Source organism: Halyomorpha halys, unplaced genomic scaffold, assembly GCF_000696795.3.
Source record: "Halyomorpha halys isolate HHAL.00 unplaced genomic scaffold, Hhal_1.1 Scaffold87.1, whole genome shotgun sequence".
NCBI lineage: Eukaryota > Metazoa > Arthropoda > Insecta > Hemiptera > Pentatomidae > Halyomorpha > Halyomorpha halys.
This window is the reverse complement of record NW_027115705.1, coordinates 399669-413867: the sequence shown is the minus strand read 5'-3', so window position 1 is coordinate 413867 and position 14199 is coordinate 399669. Positions and strand designations below refer to the sequence as shown.

The 14199-nt window shown below is 29.1% G+C and overlaps 2 protein-coding genes across 2 annotated transcripts in view; both read left to right on the top strand.

The window, feature by feature from the left end:
• The window catches only part of trio (trio Rho guanine nucleotide exchange factor), a 669473-nt gene extending 666377 nt beyond the window's left edge, over positions 1–3096 (top strand). The window contains exon 43 of the mRNA XM_024360812.2: positions 572–3096. Within this exon, the coding sequence (XP_024216580.2) occupies positions 572–817 (246 nt within the window). The 3' untranslated portion in view covers positions 818–3096. The remainder of the gene's footprint in view (positions 1–571) is intronic.
• A 5476-nt stretch (positions 3097–8572) lies between these two features.
• Positions 8573–14199, top strand: part of LOC136795076 (myosin light chain kinase A-like) — an 11121-nt gene continuing 5494 nt past the window's right edge. Inside the window, exons 1-2 of the mRNA XM_067052721.1 lie at positions 8573–8714; positions 11866–12057. Coding sequence (XP_066908822.1) covers positions 11883–12057 — 175 coding nt within the window. The 5' untranslated portion in view covers positions 8573–8714; positions 11866–11882. The remainder of the gene's footprint in view (positions 8715–11865; positions 12058–14199) is intronic.

Genomic DNA, 14199 nt, shown 5'->3' with positions numbered 1-14199 from the left:
ATATTTAATCAATATAGATCTACTACAATTTGTTGTACATATCACTTACACAGAATGAAATAGATAGGCACAACTCAAAACTTTTAATAGTTTGGATCCTTATAATCTCTAAGAGAAGCCAACACTCAAATAAGATGTCAAACCAATAGACACAAGAGGTGATATACTAGCAACATGTGTCAACGGAAACACCCTTGGTTGCTTCTAAGTACAATTTAAACTTTGCCTTATATTTATACTAAAAAAAAAAAAATACAAACATATTTTTTTAGTCATGTCCATCTCACCAATTGGATTCTGTATTGGCCTATTTTCCCCATATCTGGCATAATCATCTCATTTTATGATAATTGCTTGCTCTCCTTGATAGATTGAAATATTGATCCACTGCTTCACTCGAGATTTGTTTATGCACATTTATTATAAACTGATTAAATCTTGCTGTGAAATAACAGTTGGTAATGAATGAATAAACAAAATTGTACAATAACTAACAAATGAGATACATAAACTATACAGTATTAGAGAGTAATTTTGAAAGTTATAATAACTTAAAACTTATTTTGTTTAGGTGAACAAAATGAGCCTTGATGAAATCACATCACGAGATAAGGATGACTATTCAAATGAACCTTTCATAATCCGTTCTACCGACCCTAAGAAACCAGGAACCTCCTATGTATGCCTACCTCCTCCGGAACTGCGGGCCGAGTGGTTGACCAATCTTCGAACCATCCTCCAGACACAGAGGGATTTCCTCAAAGCCATTCAGAGCCCTATCCAGTACCAGAACAAACTGACCAAGGATCCGACGTAAGTTGCTTCTTCAGCCTGCTGCTGCATGCTTCCCGATTGCCCTTGGGCAGTTTATTTATTGTCACTTATAGATGAAATCACATTCCTAATATATGTTATTTGCTAGTGACAAGTCTCGAAATTATAATTGTTTTTAATGCTTCTTAATAGTTGCTTTAACTTATTAGGGGCAATCGAGAAGAAAAAAATCCATACCAAAGAAAATATAAAGAGAATACCCTGTTGTTATAGTGTAATGCTCATCCACTAACATAAAAAAATTAACTAAAACTAAAATTTATAATGAAGCATTGTGGACTTGGCAGGGACACGAGTATTATAGATACTCAAAAAATTAATAATTGGTGCTTGTCATGTAACTTTTTAGGCCATTACAATCTAATTAATATATTTATTATAAGAATGCCTGTCGCACATCTATATTACCAATCTTTAGAATGGATCATTTGAATTTTTTTTTAAGAAAAGACAAATTTTAACTATTTTTTTATAGCTCAATTAAGACTACATTTTTATACATAAAATTTTTTTCATTGTATAGACCAATAGGTGTGAGACAGCTGTAATTATTAACTTACAGTTAATACTACTAATTGTATTATAACTATTGTAAATTGAGGTTGATATAGAAAATGTGACATATCACATATATATTTTTAATTTTTCTTTATTTTATTTTCAATGGATTAAAGATCTTAATTAACATGGATTATCAGTTGCTTTTTGTTAACGTGCCAATATGAACTCTGTTGAGTTTGATGGCCGAGCAGATGACTACGAGTAAGGAGTTTTGAATAATATAGGTTTGTTTTGCGTCCAGTTGGAGATTTAAAGCTCACTATTGTATATTAGAATGTTAATAATCATATGTGGGATATGAATGTAAATTGTGACATATATTTATATATATACATATATTAATGTATTATTTATTAGAGATTGGTATCAACAATATTTGATAATTTATTGTTGTGTCGATATCCTATGATTTATATATCTTAAATTCTCGCTCTGTGATTCTGTTCAAATTTTAATCTAGTCAATTTTATGTCGAATAATTGTATTTTTACGCTTAGGAGTAAGGATTGTTTCCTTAGAAACACCTCCACTTTTTCCTGCCTTATTGATTGATAGCTATTGAGAACGTTTCCTAATTAGTGATTAGAAGTAGGTTACAGTTACAGGCTTCTTTCCTACATGGAAAAATGATCAAGTGGAGTAAGTTTGATGATCAAGTGCACACTGAAAGTTTATTTACTTTTAATTATTACATATGTTTAAACTATAGAGAAGCATTTGGGTGTTTCCGTTTTCATGCATGTAAATTTTCGCTAACATTTTAAAGGGGAAAAATAGTTGAAAAATTCCCATGTCTATCAATTATTGTACAATATGAGCATTTCTTTCCTTAGAGCTAGGTCGTTTTGTATTTTCTTAATATTATTGATATATAACCGTGCTGTTAAAGTAAAAAAGAATAAAGCTAAGTTATGAAAATGAGGATGTGAATTGGAAACTCTATGAATGGGATGTGAGTTAGAAAGGATTTTCTTCGTAGTTATAAACATTCTGTACATTCATTTCTCCCTCCCATTTTTGTATGTGAGTTATTTTATTTTATTTTTATTTTTATATATAATTACTTCATGTTTCAATGGACCATATAATGTGAGCGTATAAATGTAAATGAAAAATTATAAAAAAAAGAAAAAAAAAGGGCAATTTGTACATTGCATATGTTGTGATAACAAAAATGTATTATAACGGGTAAATTACAATTTTTTAATATTTGAATATTAATAATTAAATTTTAAGGAGTTGAGACTGTAAATAAGATTATTATAATACTGTAAGCGTTAATTAAAAAATTATTATTAATTACTTTTACTAAAGTTTCATATATTTTTAGAGCGATTGTGCTCTCTTACATTTCCCAGATCATTTTAGTTTTCGACATAATTATCAATTGTATTGTGTGGAGGAACAACATTGTTTACATGTATGATAATAAATTTTGTTAAGGTTTTCTTTTAATTAGCAGAAAATAGAAACCTCACCAGAAATAGAAAAAAAAAATAACTGGGACTTATTAATGTAGCCTATGAGACGTAATTTTCATTCGAAGAGATCATACAGAGAGAGCACATGATTTGCATATAATTGTTTGTAAAATTTCTTAAAGTGATATTAAGTGTACATATGAAGTATATATATTATATATAGATAATATATATGTATGTTTGTACATAAATAAAGGACACATCAGTTTTCATTAAGTAATATTATTGTCTTATTTATTCCCACTCTGAACCAACAGTAATTTTATCGGGACTGGTATTTGTCTTAAGATCTAATTTTGATACAAATGAGGTAAGTTTATCGAAAACTTATGGAATTTAAAGTTTTAGGCACCTGTTTAATTTTTATGTTTTGGAGTGTAGTTCACCATGAATTTACCAATTAGATAGATCTTAAAGCGAGCATGCCATTTCCAAGCATGATGAATGACCCTAATATTGAATGCATTTTAATCACTTATTAACAAAAACTCACTTTTCTTATTAATTTCAGTTTCTATCATATTCATGGTTGAATAAACTTTATAAGAAATGTTCTATAATGAAATGGTTAGGATTGTATCTATTCTGTAACAGTCTCTGTAATAGACTCGTTAAGGCTTCACTGCCTCCATTATATGGAGACTAGGATTCATTTTCCTGGTCCTTCAGGAATCTTTCAGTTTTTCATTTGATTAGAGTAGTCAGAGCTTTTTAGAGATAAGTAAGTGAAGTGGGATTGTTCAAAAAAAAGGTTATAAAGTTTTGAAGAATTATATATTAGTTGGCATTAAGCCTACTTATCTTATCTATAGATTTTTAACCATTAATACATTTACAGTTAACTCCACCTAGTTTTATCATAAAGGCAATGCCAATTTGTCTGTAGAAGGATATAAACAATAAATTAATACTTAAAAATGTTAAAAAATAAGATACACAAACTTGCTAAGCAATGTGAAATCTTCTGTTTTGGGTAATCAGATTCTACCTCATTCAAAAATGATGTACAAATAAGAACATAAAAATAGAATAATATAAAAAAAGTCAGGTGTGATACACATATTACACAGATTTCACTAACTTACCTACGAAGTTTTGTGTAGATTAGTGGTATTGAAGTTATCGCTATTTTTGTGATTAACAAGAAAAAAAAATCTGAAGACCATGAAAGATAAATTTATGAACAAAAAATTTTTATTTTAATGTTGCAATAAAAATTTGTAAATTAGTGTTTCTCAAGGTGGGGTGGGGATAACGAACATCAACTTTGTGCCTGTTGGGAATACAGAAATTTAACTAAAAATAAAGAAACCGTTTTTACAGTTGGGAAAGATACAATATCTTTATTTTTCTTTTTATCTCCTTTAGTTGTTCTTAAAATTCTTTAATATGTGAAAAATCAATCTCATAAAGTGGGACCTCATACACCTCTTTAAACATGTAATTTAAGTTTGTTATGACTTTTTGTTTTTGAACACACACATGCACAAGCCCAGAGACCATTTTGTGAGACTTGGTTATTTTGACTCAGAGGACCTCAAAACACGTATATCCATCTAAAACTCGAATCCAAAATTATGCACAATTACGATATATTTCCTTACTATATATTCCATATGTAGGTAAGTGAAAGTAAAAAGTAGAATAAAATAAAATTTAAAAAGTATTAAATTATTATTAAGGAATTGGAAACCTTTACACCTGTCCCATTGAGATCTTTTATAAATATATATGATGAGATAATCCAATATTTAAGGTAATCATTTATTCATTTTCCACATAAGTAGTTTTGTGAATTGCTTCTACACTCTGAATTTTTTTTGTTTCATTTGTGATCCAAGCATGCAATTATTTAAGTTTATTCATCAGATGTTGCAATTCAATCAACAAAATAAATATAATATATGGGTGATTCTCAAACAACGGACCAATATAGAGTCCCAAAGAGTTTCCTTGTCAACCAATCATATCCTCTAAATTTTAAGAATTAATGGTAAAAGTAAAGGCTCATCTACATACCTCTTAAGTTAGATTGAGTTCAAAGTTAATAAATTTGACATACTTATTCGTAATAATTGTAATCATAATATGATATTATATTATAATATTTATTATATAACTAGCTGATCCAGCAATGCTTTACTATTGCTTGATTTGAATATGTACTACATATAGATTGAATGAACATGATTGAATGTTTGATATCAATCTAATTTTTTTTCTTTGTTTAAGTAATTTCATTATCTATCATATCATTTCATACACGAATATGAAAAAATGTTTGAATTTCGATTTATGTGCCAATACATTTTAATTTTGTTCACAACTTTTTTCAACTGGATAAATCCAGAATAAGTAAGAATCTTCCCAGGAGGACAACGTACATTTAAAAAAAAAACAGCATGTAAATCGGTTATGAACTTTCGGAGATAATACATAAGTAACACATGAACATTTAATTTATTACCAAATTCAAAATTTTCCATGATGAAATCGGTTCTTATTTTGAGAATCACGCATTTATATTTATACATATATTACTTAGAAACAGGGCTCACTCAGCCCTATAAGGATAATTGAATAGGAAACATATTGAACTCCTGATTCACTAACTGATGATTTGTTATTAATTTTTTTTTATCCAGTTTCCTACCAAAATAAATTAGGAAGTGCAAGTTAGCGTATAAGTTAATTAAAATTCTAGTCAGAATGAGAAAGTTGAACATCACTCCTTTTAACTGCCGCAAAATAATAGTTAACTCTAAGCTGAAATTGAACTGATAACTGCTTCTGGTTTAAAATATAATGTGTAGAATAATTGGTAAACTCAAGTGTTTATTCAAATATAAAAATTGTGTAAGTATATACCGTATACAGTTAGGTAATAACATTTACCTACACTAACTGTGCACAGCGGTTTTATTCACCTTAAATTTGTATTAAACACGCCTGCTTCATACAGATGATGAGTAGATGACCAAGTACATCCAATAAACTAAATAGCCAAAATTATGTAGAAAAACAAAATGACTAATAAATTGCAGGTATTTAAAATACCTATAGTTTTTAAGACCTGTGCCATGATATGGTTGGTACCTCTTTGGAAATGTGTGAAGGCTATTGAAATGATATGGTACCTGAGGCAAGGAAGGTGGAAAGATGTTGAAGTAACTCCAAAAAGTACTTCTTGAGAACAAACAGAACTATTTTTGTAATGACTCCTCATTTTGGATCTGGATAAAGCTTTGAAGGAGTTTGCGACATAATATATCAATGTTGGATATTGAAGTTGAGAGGGTTCTAATATTACTATTTAGATTATTGGAGTTCTTTAGATTGTGAAGTCCTTACCTCTGACTGTCCATTGGTTCTTTAGTACGGTATTCAGGTTTTAGCCACTGATCTGTTTGGGTTAATCAAGGGCCCAAAATAATGATCTGCTATAAGCCTTCATAAGGTTTGTACTTCAGGATGGTTCAGTTCATGTAAACACCTAAATATTGACTCTCTAAAATCTGGCAGTATGGACAAGCTTTACTAGTAGAGGTTTCGTATAAGACAGAATATAAAACACGAGAGAGACTCAGTAATATCAGATTCAGTTCTTCATTCTTCTATAGTTTTTGAATATTGGATCAGCTTTCTGAGCAGTGCTGAGCGCTTTATCAAGGGGTTTGAATCTCTATAAAGTGAGACAGTTTGTCTGCACTATTTTCTTTCTGTCTGACACAACAGGAGCAATAGATTATGTCTGTAAGAAACTTGAAACACCACTCTACTTATTTGAGCCATTACAAATGCGTTCAAAAAACAAATTCTTCAGCTTCATATACTAAATATCTCCAAATAAACGATTTGGAGGGTGAAGTCAAGGAAGAAAATGGCCAGATAGATGTAAACTTTTCTCTGGTGTGTGCTGGTGCCTCGGCTTAAGTTTTAGGCATTAATTAGGGTGACAGTTTTCCAGATGCAGAGATTCCGGATCGAGTGAGTGATCATAAGATCTCATTAATGATTGATTTGAAATCTTCAGACTAGGTTCTAATTATTTAATAAGTATGAGAAGTATTCATTAAATAGTCAGTCATTTTCTATGTCAATTTGCATTCTTAACTTGTCAAACTTTATAGAAACAAAAAGATGTTATTTACCTTCAAACTTATTGTTAACAAATTATCTACTGAACTATGAGTAAGCTTAAACTAATTTTGAACTTAAAATCAGTTTAATATACTAGGCCTATTGAATGAAAAAATTTATTCAGGGATTATGGATTTAATTTAAGCAGCATTTATTGTTTTTAAGCGGTTAACTCTACAGTTTGGCCTCTTACACTAAAGGAAGAACAGCACCTGAAGATTTTTGAAAATTTTGCATCTTGATAAATAAATAGACATTTTAAGTAAAAAGTAAAAAGAGTTAAGCATAGAGAGATACAAGCCACATAGTGACTAACATAATGTTTGTTTGTGACCATTTAAAAGAGATGTTAGGGAATGGTCTAGTTTTTACTTTTTTGATCATTTCAAAGGAGTAGTATTTAATTTTTAAAAAAATTGTTTGATGTTTTGAAAATTCTCTTCAACATGAAATATTTCAAGAATCAATGTTGACCTGAATAACCTTTTTTTATATAGGATAACATCAAAAATTTACTTATACTTTTTTTAGTTTTAGTTTCATTATAAAACCCTTGAACAGCATGTATAGATTTAAATTATTTTTATTGCCTTGCATGTATTCAATGATAAAGTGTTTGATACCACAAGAGATTTTGGAGAGTTACTATTTGTCCTGAAAAGTAAAATATAAAACCTGTCTGTATTTTTTTGATACAATTGTTTTCCACTTTGCGCATGAATTTTTCTAGTTATCAATAGATATTGAATATTAAATTATCTTAATTTTACAATTAAATTCACAAATTCTCACAAAAGTTATAGGATTGAACAGTAGACTCCTTATCCAGGCAGTCAATTGTTAAAATAAAAATTGTATAATACTTAAATATTACCTATTCCACTAGAATATGAATTAAACAGCTTGATAAAAATTTTCTCATGAAATAATACAATACAAATGTAATTATCTGCTATCAGCACTAATATATGTGAGAAGCCATAGATCTAATAAAAGATTTTATTAATGAACAAAGAGATATAGGTATATACCACGTATACAAAGCTTATCAATACAAAAATACACTAATAAGGTGTTTATTGTTAATGTAGATTTAATATGAGATGAAGATGGTCAGGGTAAGGTCAGTAATGATAAGCACAAATAACTATACCATATTTTATTTGTGCCCATGTTTCACCCTCAATTAAAGACTTTCAGGGCTGAAAACAAAAAACTAGAAAACAACCGTAATTTAGAAAAATATACTAAACAAAGTAATAATAAATTATTCGATTCTGGTATTTTGCTTCTGGTAAATAAAAAACTTCCAACAGAGAATTAACAAGAGTCTACTGTTTTTATTCTTTAGTTGCAAAAGAATAAATATAAAAGCCATTGAGTAAAACTAATTTTAATTTGGATAATTTTGTAAAGATTACAGTAAAATGACTAAAGTTTTAAATATTGTCTGTATGTTATTAAAGTACAGGTAATAGATATTTCAAAGAATTAAAAATTAATTTTTAATGTAACTACAGATATGGTTCCCGAGAGCCAAGTCCACCTCTCTCGCACACTGAATGCCCTGAAGTCTATGTCTCTCAGTCACATTGCAAAAGGCAAAGTTTACTTGGAGGCTTCAGAGCTACTTTGCGTCGGGCTCGGAGTGAAGTTCCTCAGCGCCACACAAGTCATGTACGAAGGTGGTCTGATTCGGTAAGCTATTTCTTTGAGTATTATAATAGCGTTAGGTAATTCCAGCATTATAATGCATTTTGTTAGTAAACAACCATTACAGAAATAATAATTTTCTTTAATATTAGAAGTTAGACTTTACTTAAAAGAAGTATTTCAGTTTAAAAATGAATAATTTTGAATATGAAATAGTGCATTATATTTTTTTGAAGTGTTTCTTATGTTCTTTATTTAAAATTATGCGAGAGATAAAATCATTTAAAATTCAAAGTTTACTTGATTATATTAGAATTTTTTTCATTTTTTACACTGTCCAACAAATTAATGAATAAAACAAGTTTTTCTGAATTATAATATAATTGTGATTAAACAATCATAATAAATGATTTTTTTCTCTCAGATATTTTTTATTTTATTTTATTTTATATTTTTATCTATTTTTTGTAATAAATAATATTCAAGAATTGATTGCTAGTCAAGTTAAGTCAAACATTACAATTTTAGCATGATAAATAAAAAATGGTTAAGGTTCTCTATTACAAGAATGGACAATTTATTTCACCAGATTTATTAGAATTGTTTTGATTGATTTTTTTTTAAAGCTGGATTATAAGCTTGAGCACCATTGTGTGCACGGTAGAGTAGAAGTACTCGTAACTAAAAAATAACTGTGTAACTGATCAATGTTTGACTTATCTCAATTTGTAATCAGCCTTAAAATTGGACAGATTGAAGTCATTTGAAATGAGTTGAATTGTATTGATGTATGTCTAACAATAAAATAAGAAACTGTTATGTGTTTTTTGCATGTTTACAAATTATGATCATCACTCACTAACTCTATTATATTAAATTATAGTACTAGTTTCTTTAATTATGGGCCTCTCTGAGCTTATCATTTGTTGTCTCTTATGAAACTGAGGTTTCAATGAAGAGGTTCCTAAAACAGCCTTCTTTAAACTCTTTTAATAGATCAGAAGTGCAATTGGAAAATTTTATTTTGATTATTTAAATTCATATCAACAATAAAAGGTTGGTAAGAAAGTGTGATTACCTGAACAAGATATGTAGCAATGAGTCCTGAAACATTTCTAGAGCTGAAATTCCCTATGTTAGATTTAACAACTTCAACATATTTTATACACTTAGTTTCAAACACTGATAAGTAAATACTTAAGATATAATCTTACTTACAAGTAAACCCATGTTAATAAAAGGCTACAAAATTTGGGTTATCTCTTGTGCATGCGGAAGTTGACATTAAGGGTGGGAACAATCTGTTGCTGTAACCAATAATAATTTTTTTATTTTGTTTAATTGGTTATTTTTCACTGCAGTTCTTCTTTAATAATGGAATCGAAAGTTTGCACTTGCATTTTAAATTTTATCAAGAAAGAAATAATATATTTCCACCATTAATTTTGATCTGATGAAATTATCTAAGTTTTTCCAGTGACTAGGTATTTGGAGTCTGGGACAGATTTATTTTTTACAATCCCACAAAAAAATTAATGACAATTTTTAGCTTAAATGTGATTCTCATTTTTATCTTATTAAATGTTTATCATTTTTAAGAGTTATTATTTAAAAAACTAAATCCTCTTTGCCCTCCTCCTTCTTGCCACACTAGGTTCTCATGTAAAATATTTTAAACCAATTCTATCTTTACTGCACTGAGTTTCTTAAAGTTCTATGTGAAGTTATCAAAATATTTAACAATATCACTGCAATGTCAGGTGAAAAAAATTACATTATTTGTGTTTTAGTACTACTACACTATACGCAGTGGCATAGCGTATCAGCTGCCTCGGGCGGAGGAAAATTTGACTGCTTCCTTATTTAGTGTTTTCAATTTAAAAGACCAATATATACAGTAATTCTAAACAATGTTTTGGGAAGAACCATCATATTTATTTTGTATTGTGCAGGTCCCAAATAGAAAAGTCATGAAATGAAATGGTTCAAATTGTTACAAGATATTATTATCTATTGTGAATTTTCAGCCCCCTTAAAGTGCTGCCACCCCCTACTCACTCTCACTATGCTATGCCACTGACTACCCAATCTATCTTTAAGGGAAGGTTCCATCAGAAAGGTGGTAGTGATAGTAAGTTTGTCACTTACTACTAACAATCAAGCAAACCATGTTAGTATACAGCAAATGTTAGGTTACATGATCAACATCATGATGGAGCCCCATCTTTAATTTAGTATATGTATTTTATTTACACTTATACACAAGAAAAAATCTTCCCATTGACTAGGTATATTATTGTGATTAAAAATCGACTATAAAAATATATAAATTATATAAAACAGAGAAGCCCCAAACAAGAACAAGTGCACTTTTCCTACAGTCTGTTGGGTAGGGGTTCAAGAAAAAATTGTCAGGCAGTGTAGTGTACCTGGGTGTTACCCTTAATAGACACCTGAAACTAGGTCACCACTGCTTAAAAAAAATAAAGCTGGTTAGAACAATGGCTTACAGGTTTAATCACCTGCTAACATCTCCTAACTTTTCTCCCTACCTCAAATTACTAATTTATAAAGTATACCCTCTTCTATGAGGCACTTATTAACAATGTTCACTACTCCCCCTAATATCAAACCCTAAACAACTATGGGGCTTTAAAAAAAATAAAACAGAGATAAATAAACTATTAAGGCCAGAAAAATTGCATCACTATCTTGGTGTGGTGACAGTGGTATGGAATCCGTATTAGGTAATTTTCTCCGCCAATCAAAAATTTCTAAAACTCTTCCAGTAACTTAATTAGTGTTGTTAAAAAAGTTTCAGGTTGAAACATAGAATTAACGAAATTCAGGACAAATCGAGTCCTTTATTGGGGTCAGCAGAATACAGGACTGCCCCGGGAAATAAGGGACTGGTGGCAACTATGGTTTTGTTGTGTGATAAATCACTGTTGCATGTGAAATATTTCCAAAGTGTGCCAATGATTGTTTTGTGTAATAAATAAGTTGCACATTCTTGATAGTTATAGTCACATACAAATTTGTCTGTAATGTGTGAATAATTAATTTATATCAAGAGTATTATGCATGATGAAATTATATTGGAACCTCACAAATTTATAAGCTAATTGTATTTACACAAAAGAATGATTTGTGTTGGCATGTCATAACTGTTTGAGCATGAGAACTATATGTCTAGCCTAGTCAGTAACTTGCATGATGAAGAGAGAGAGAAAGAGAGAAAGAAGACTGTCATGTTGGATGGAACAGAGCTCATCATCGAGTGGGGATTGTGGCGCCATTGCTGAGGACAAGGAGGTGGATGTGGTCAGGTCGTGGAGCTGGAGTGAGGATGCTCTCTACAGGAGATACCAACAGCTGGATCTCATTGGTAAGTCTACTATCGTTCAAAACATTTTAAATTAAAAAGTCAAATATATATATCCCTCTAAACTAAAGAAAATTTACATTTCTGTGAACATTGGTCTTCAGTACAAATAAGGTAGAAATATAAACTGTTTCAGTAAATTCTATATTTACAATATTCTTAATATGTTTTAAATAGAAAGTATCTTGGGGCTTTATTTTTTTATATATTTACTCCATTAACATTCTCTTCCAATGATTTCGCTAAATGCATTTTTAGTTCCCACATTAATTATCTCAGATTTAATGAGGCTAATGACAAAAAAATATTCTTCATTTCATGACAAACTTTTGTAGGGATCTGTTTGGTCTTATTTTCCAAAGCGACAATCGTCTTCAATAAAAGAAAACTGATAGTTTTGGTTCTTTCTCTGTTATTAATTGTTTCTCGTAGAAATCAATACAGTATGTGGACATTAACTGATAGTGTGTTCAGGTCAGTATGCTTAAATGTGTGAATTGATGGCCTCAAAATGTGTCTTTAGTTTTTCCAATGCTTATGTCTTTTTTTTTATAGTTTTAATTAACCTATATCACTGCTTACATATTTTATATTAGCTACTAATATTATTTATTCTCAGTGATTTCACCTTCGATATGAAATAAGATCCAGAAATTTTAGAAACATAGGTTGTTCATGCTATTTATTTGATTAATTTTGTTTTTACAGCACTTTGATTGCAGTGGCTCCCCTGGAAACCACTTGTAAAAATAAAATCATGTTTTAAGTGGTTTTCCAAGGAGGAAATGTATAAAAAAAAAATCATGTTTTCATTTCCTTTTCTTTTAATTTAAATAAGCATTGTAAAATATAATATCTAGCCAAAGAAATTTTGAATACCTGTTTTTAACCATGACGAGTATTATCACCTGTGTATGCCACTGGATCTATGTATACAATCAGCTGATACATGACTTTTTCAACTGAATTATTGAATCAGAAAGGATCCAATAAAGTTATTGTATACCACCACATTTTAAAAAAATATTTGAACAATGTGAAGTAATTTAAAATAATGTTAATTACAAAAAAATTTTGAACATGTAAAAAATCTTATTGTAAGTGTGCAAAATAAAATAATACATAATTAAATACATTTAGATATTACAAAAAAAAATAAATTTGATAATAAAAATAATTTGAAGGAGTGTACAACATTGATTATTATAAGAGATAATAAACTCATTTAGTAAGCTATTCATATATAAAAAAATATACTCATAGATAATGTGTTAAAAGTATAACTTTCTTAATCCATAGAATGTATCTTCAATTTTTCATGATAAAACCGATTTCCAACATAGTAGTCAAGTCAGAACTAAATTGTTATATTATTTTTATTTATCTTTTATAACATACTCATAGAAAGAAGGAATTATTTTGTCATAATCTGAATCACATAATAATAAGCATAAAAATTCTTTTTCTATTATTTTATTCACAGTTTAATCAAATTTTCACAAGCGGCTTTGCTCAGCTTTATATGTTTATTACAACAAGTACTCATGGTGTATATTTCCTCATAAAACATCTGAAAATCCTAATTTTCCTTATCTATGGAAATGGTTAATTTATCAAAACAAAACTAATTTATATAACTTATCACTTAAGTCAGGATTAAATTCTTATATTAGTTTAAGTTTCTAACAGATTTTTTATAACAATGCAAAAAACACTTGTAGAAAGTTAGACTTATTTCATCATAGTTGAAATTCAATATATTATAGTTAAAAAACAATATTTTATTGTTATTTCACTATTTCATGATTTATTAAATTAAGAACATAAATGAATGTACAATTATTCATGGATAGTTAATAATAACAAATTAAAAATACACTTCAATAAATATGATTGAAAAAATATTCATTTATTTAAATTCTGATCAATAAAATAGAAAAAAAGGGGATAAAATAACAATTCAGAATGTTAAAATAATAGTTTTACGAACTGTCAAAAGATAGAAGCACAAATCAAGAAATGTAGACCTTCTCTTATCACGCTAGGAAGAGGCTCAAGCAAGCACGCCAGAAATAGACTCTACCACCTGCTTACCTCACAGCAGATCTCACTCCGCCTCAAGCTGCAGATCTACAAGGCCGTCAT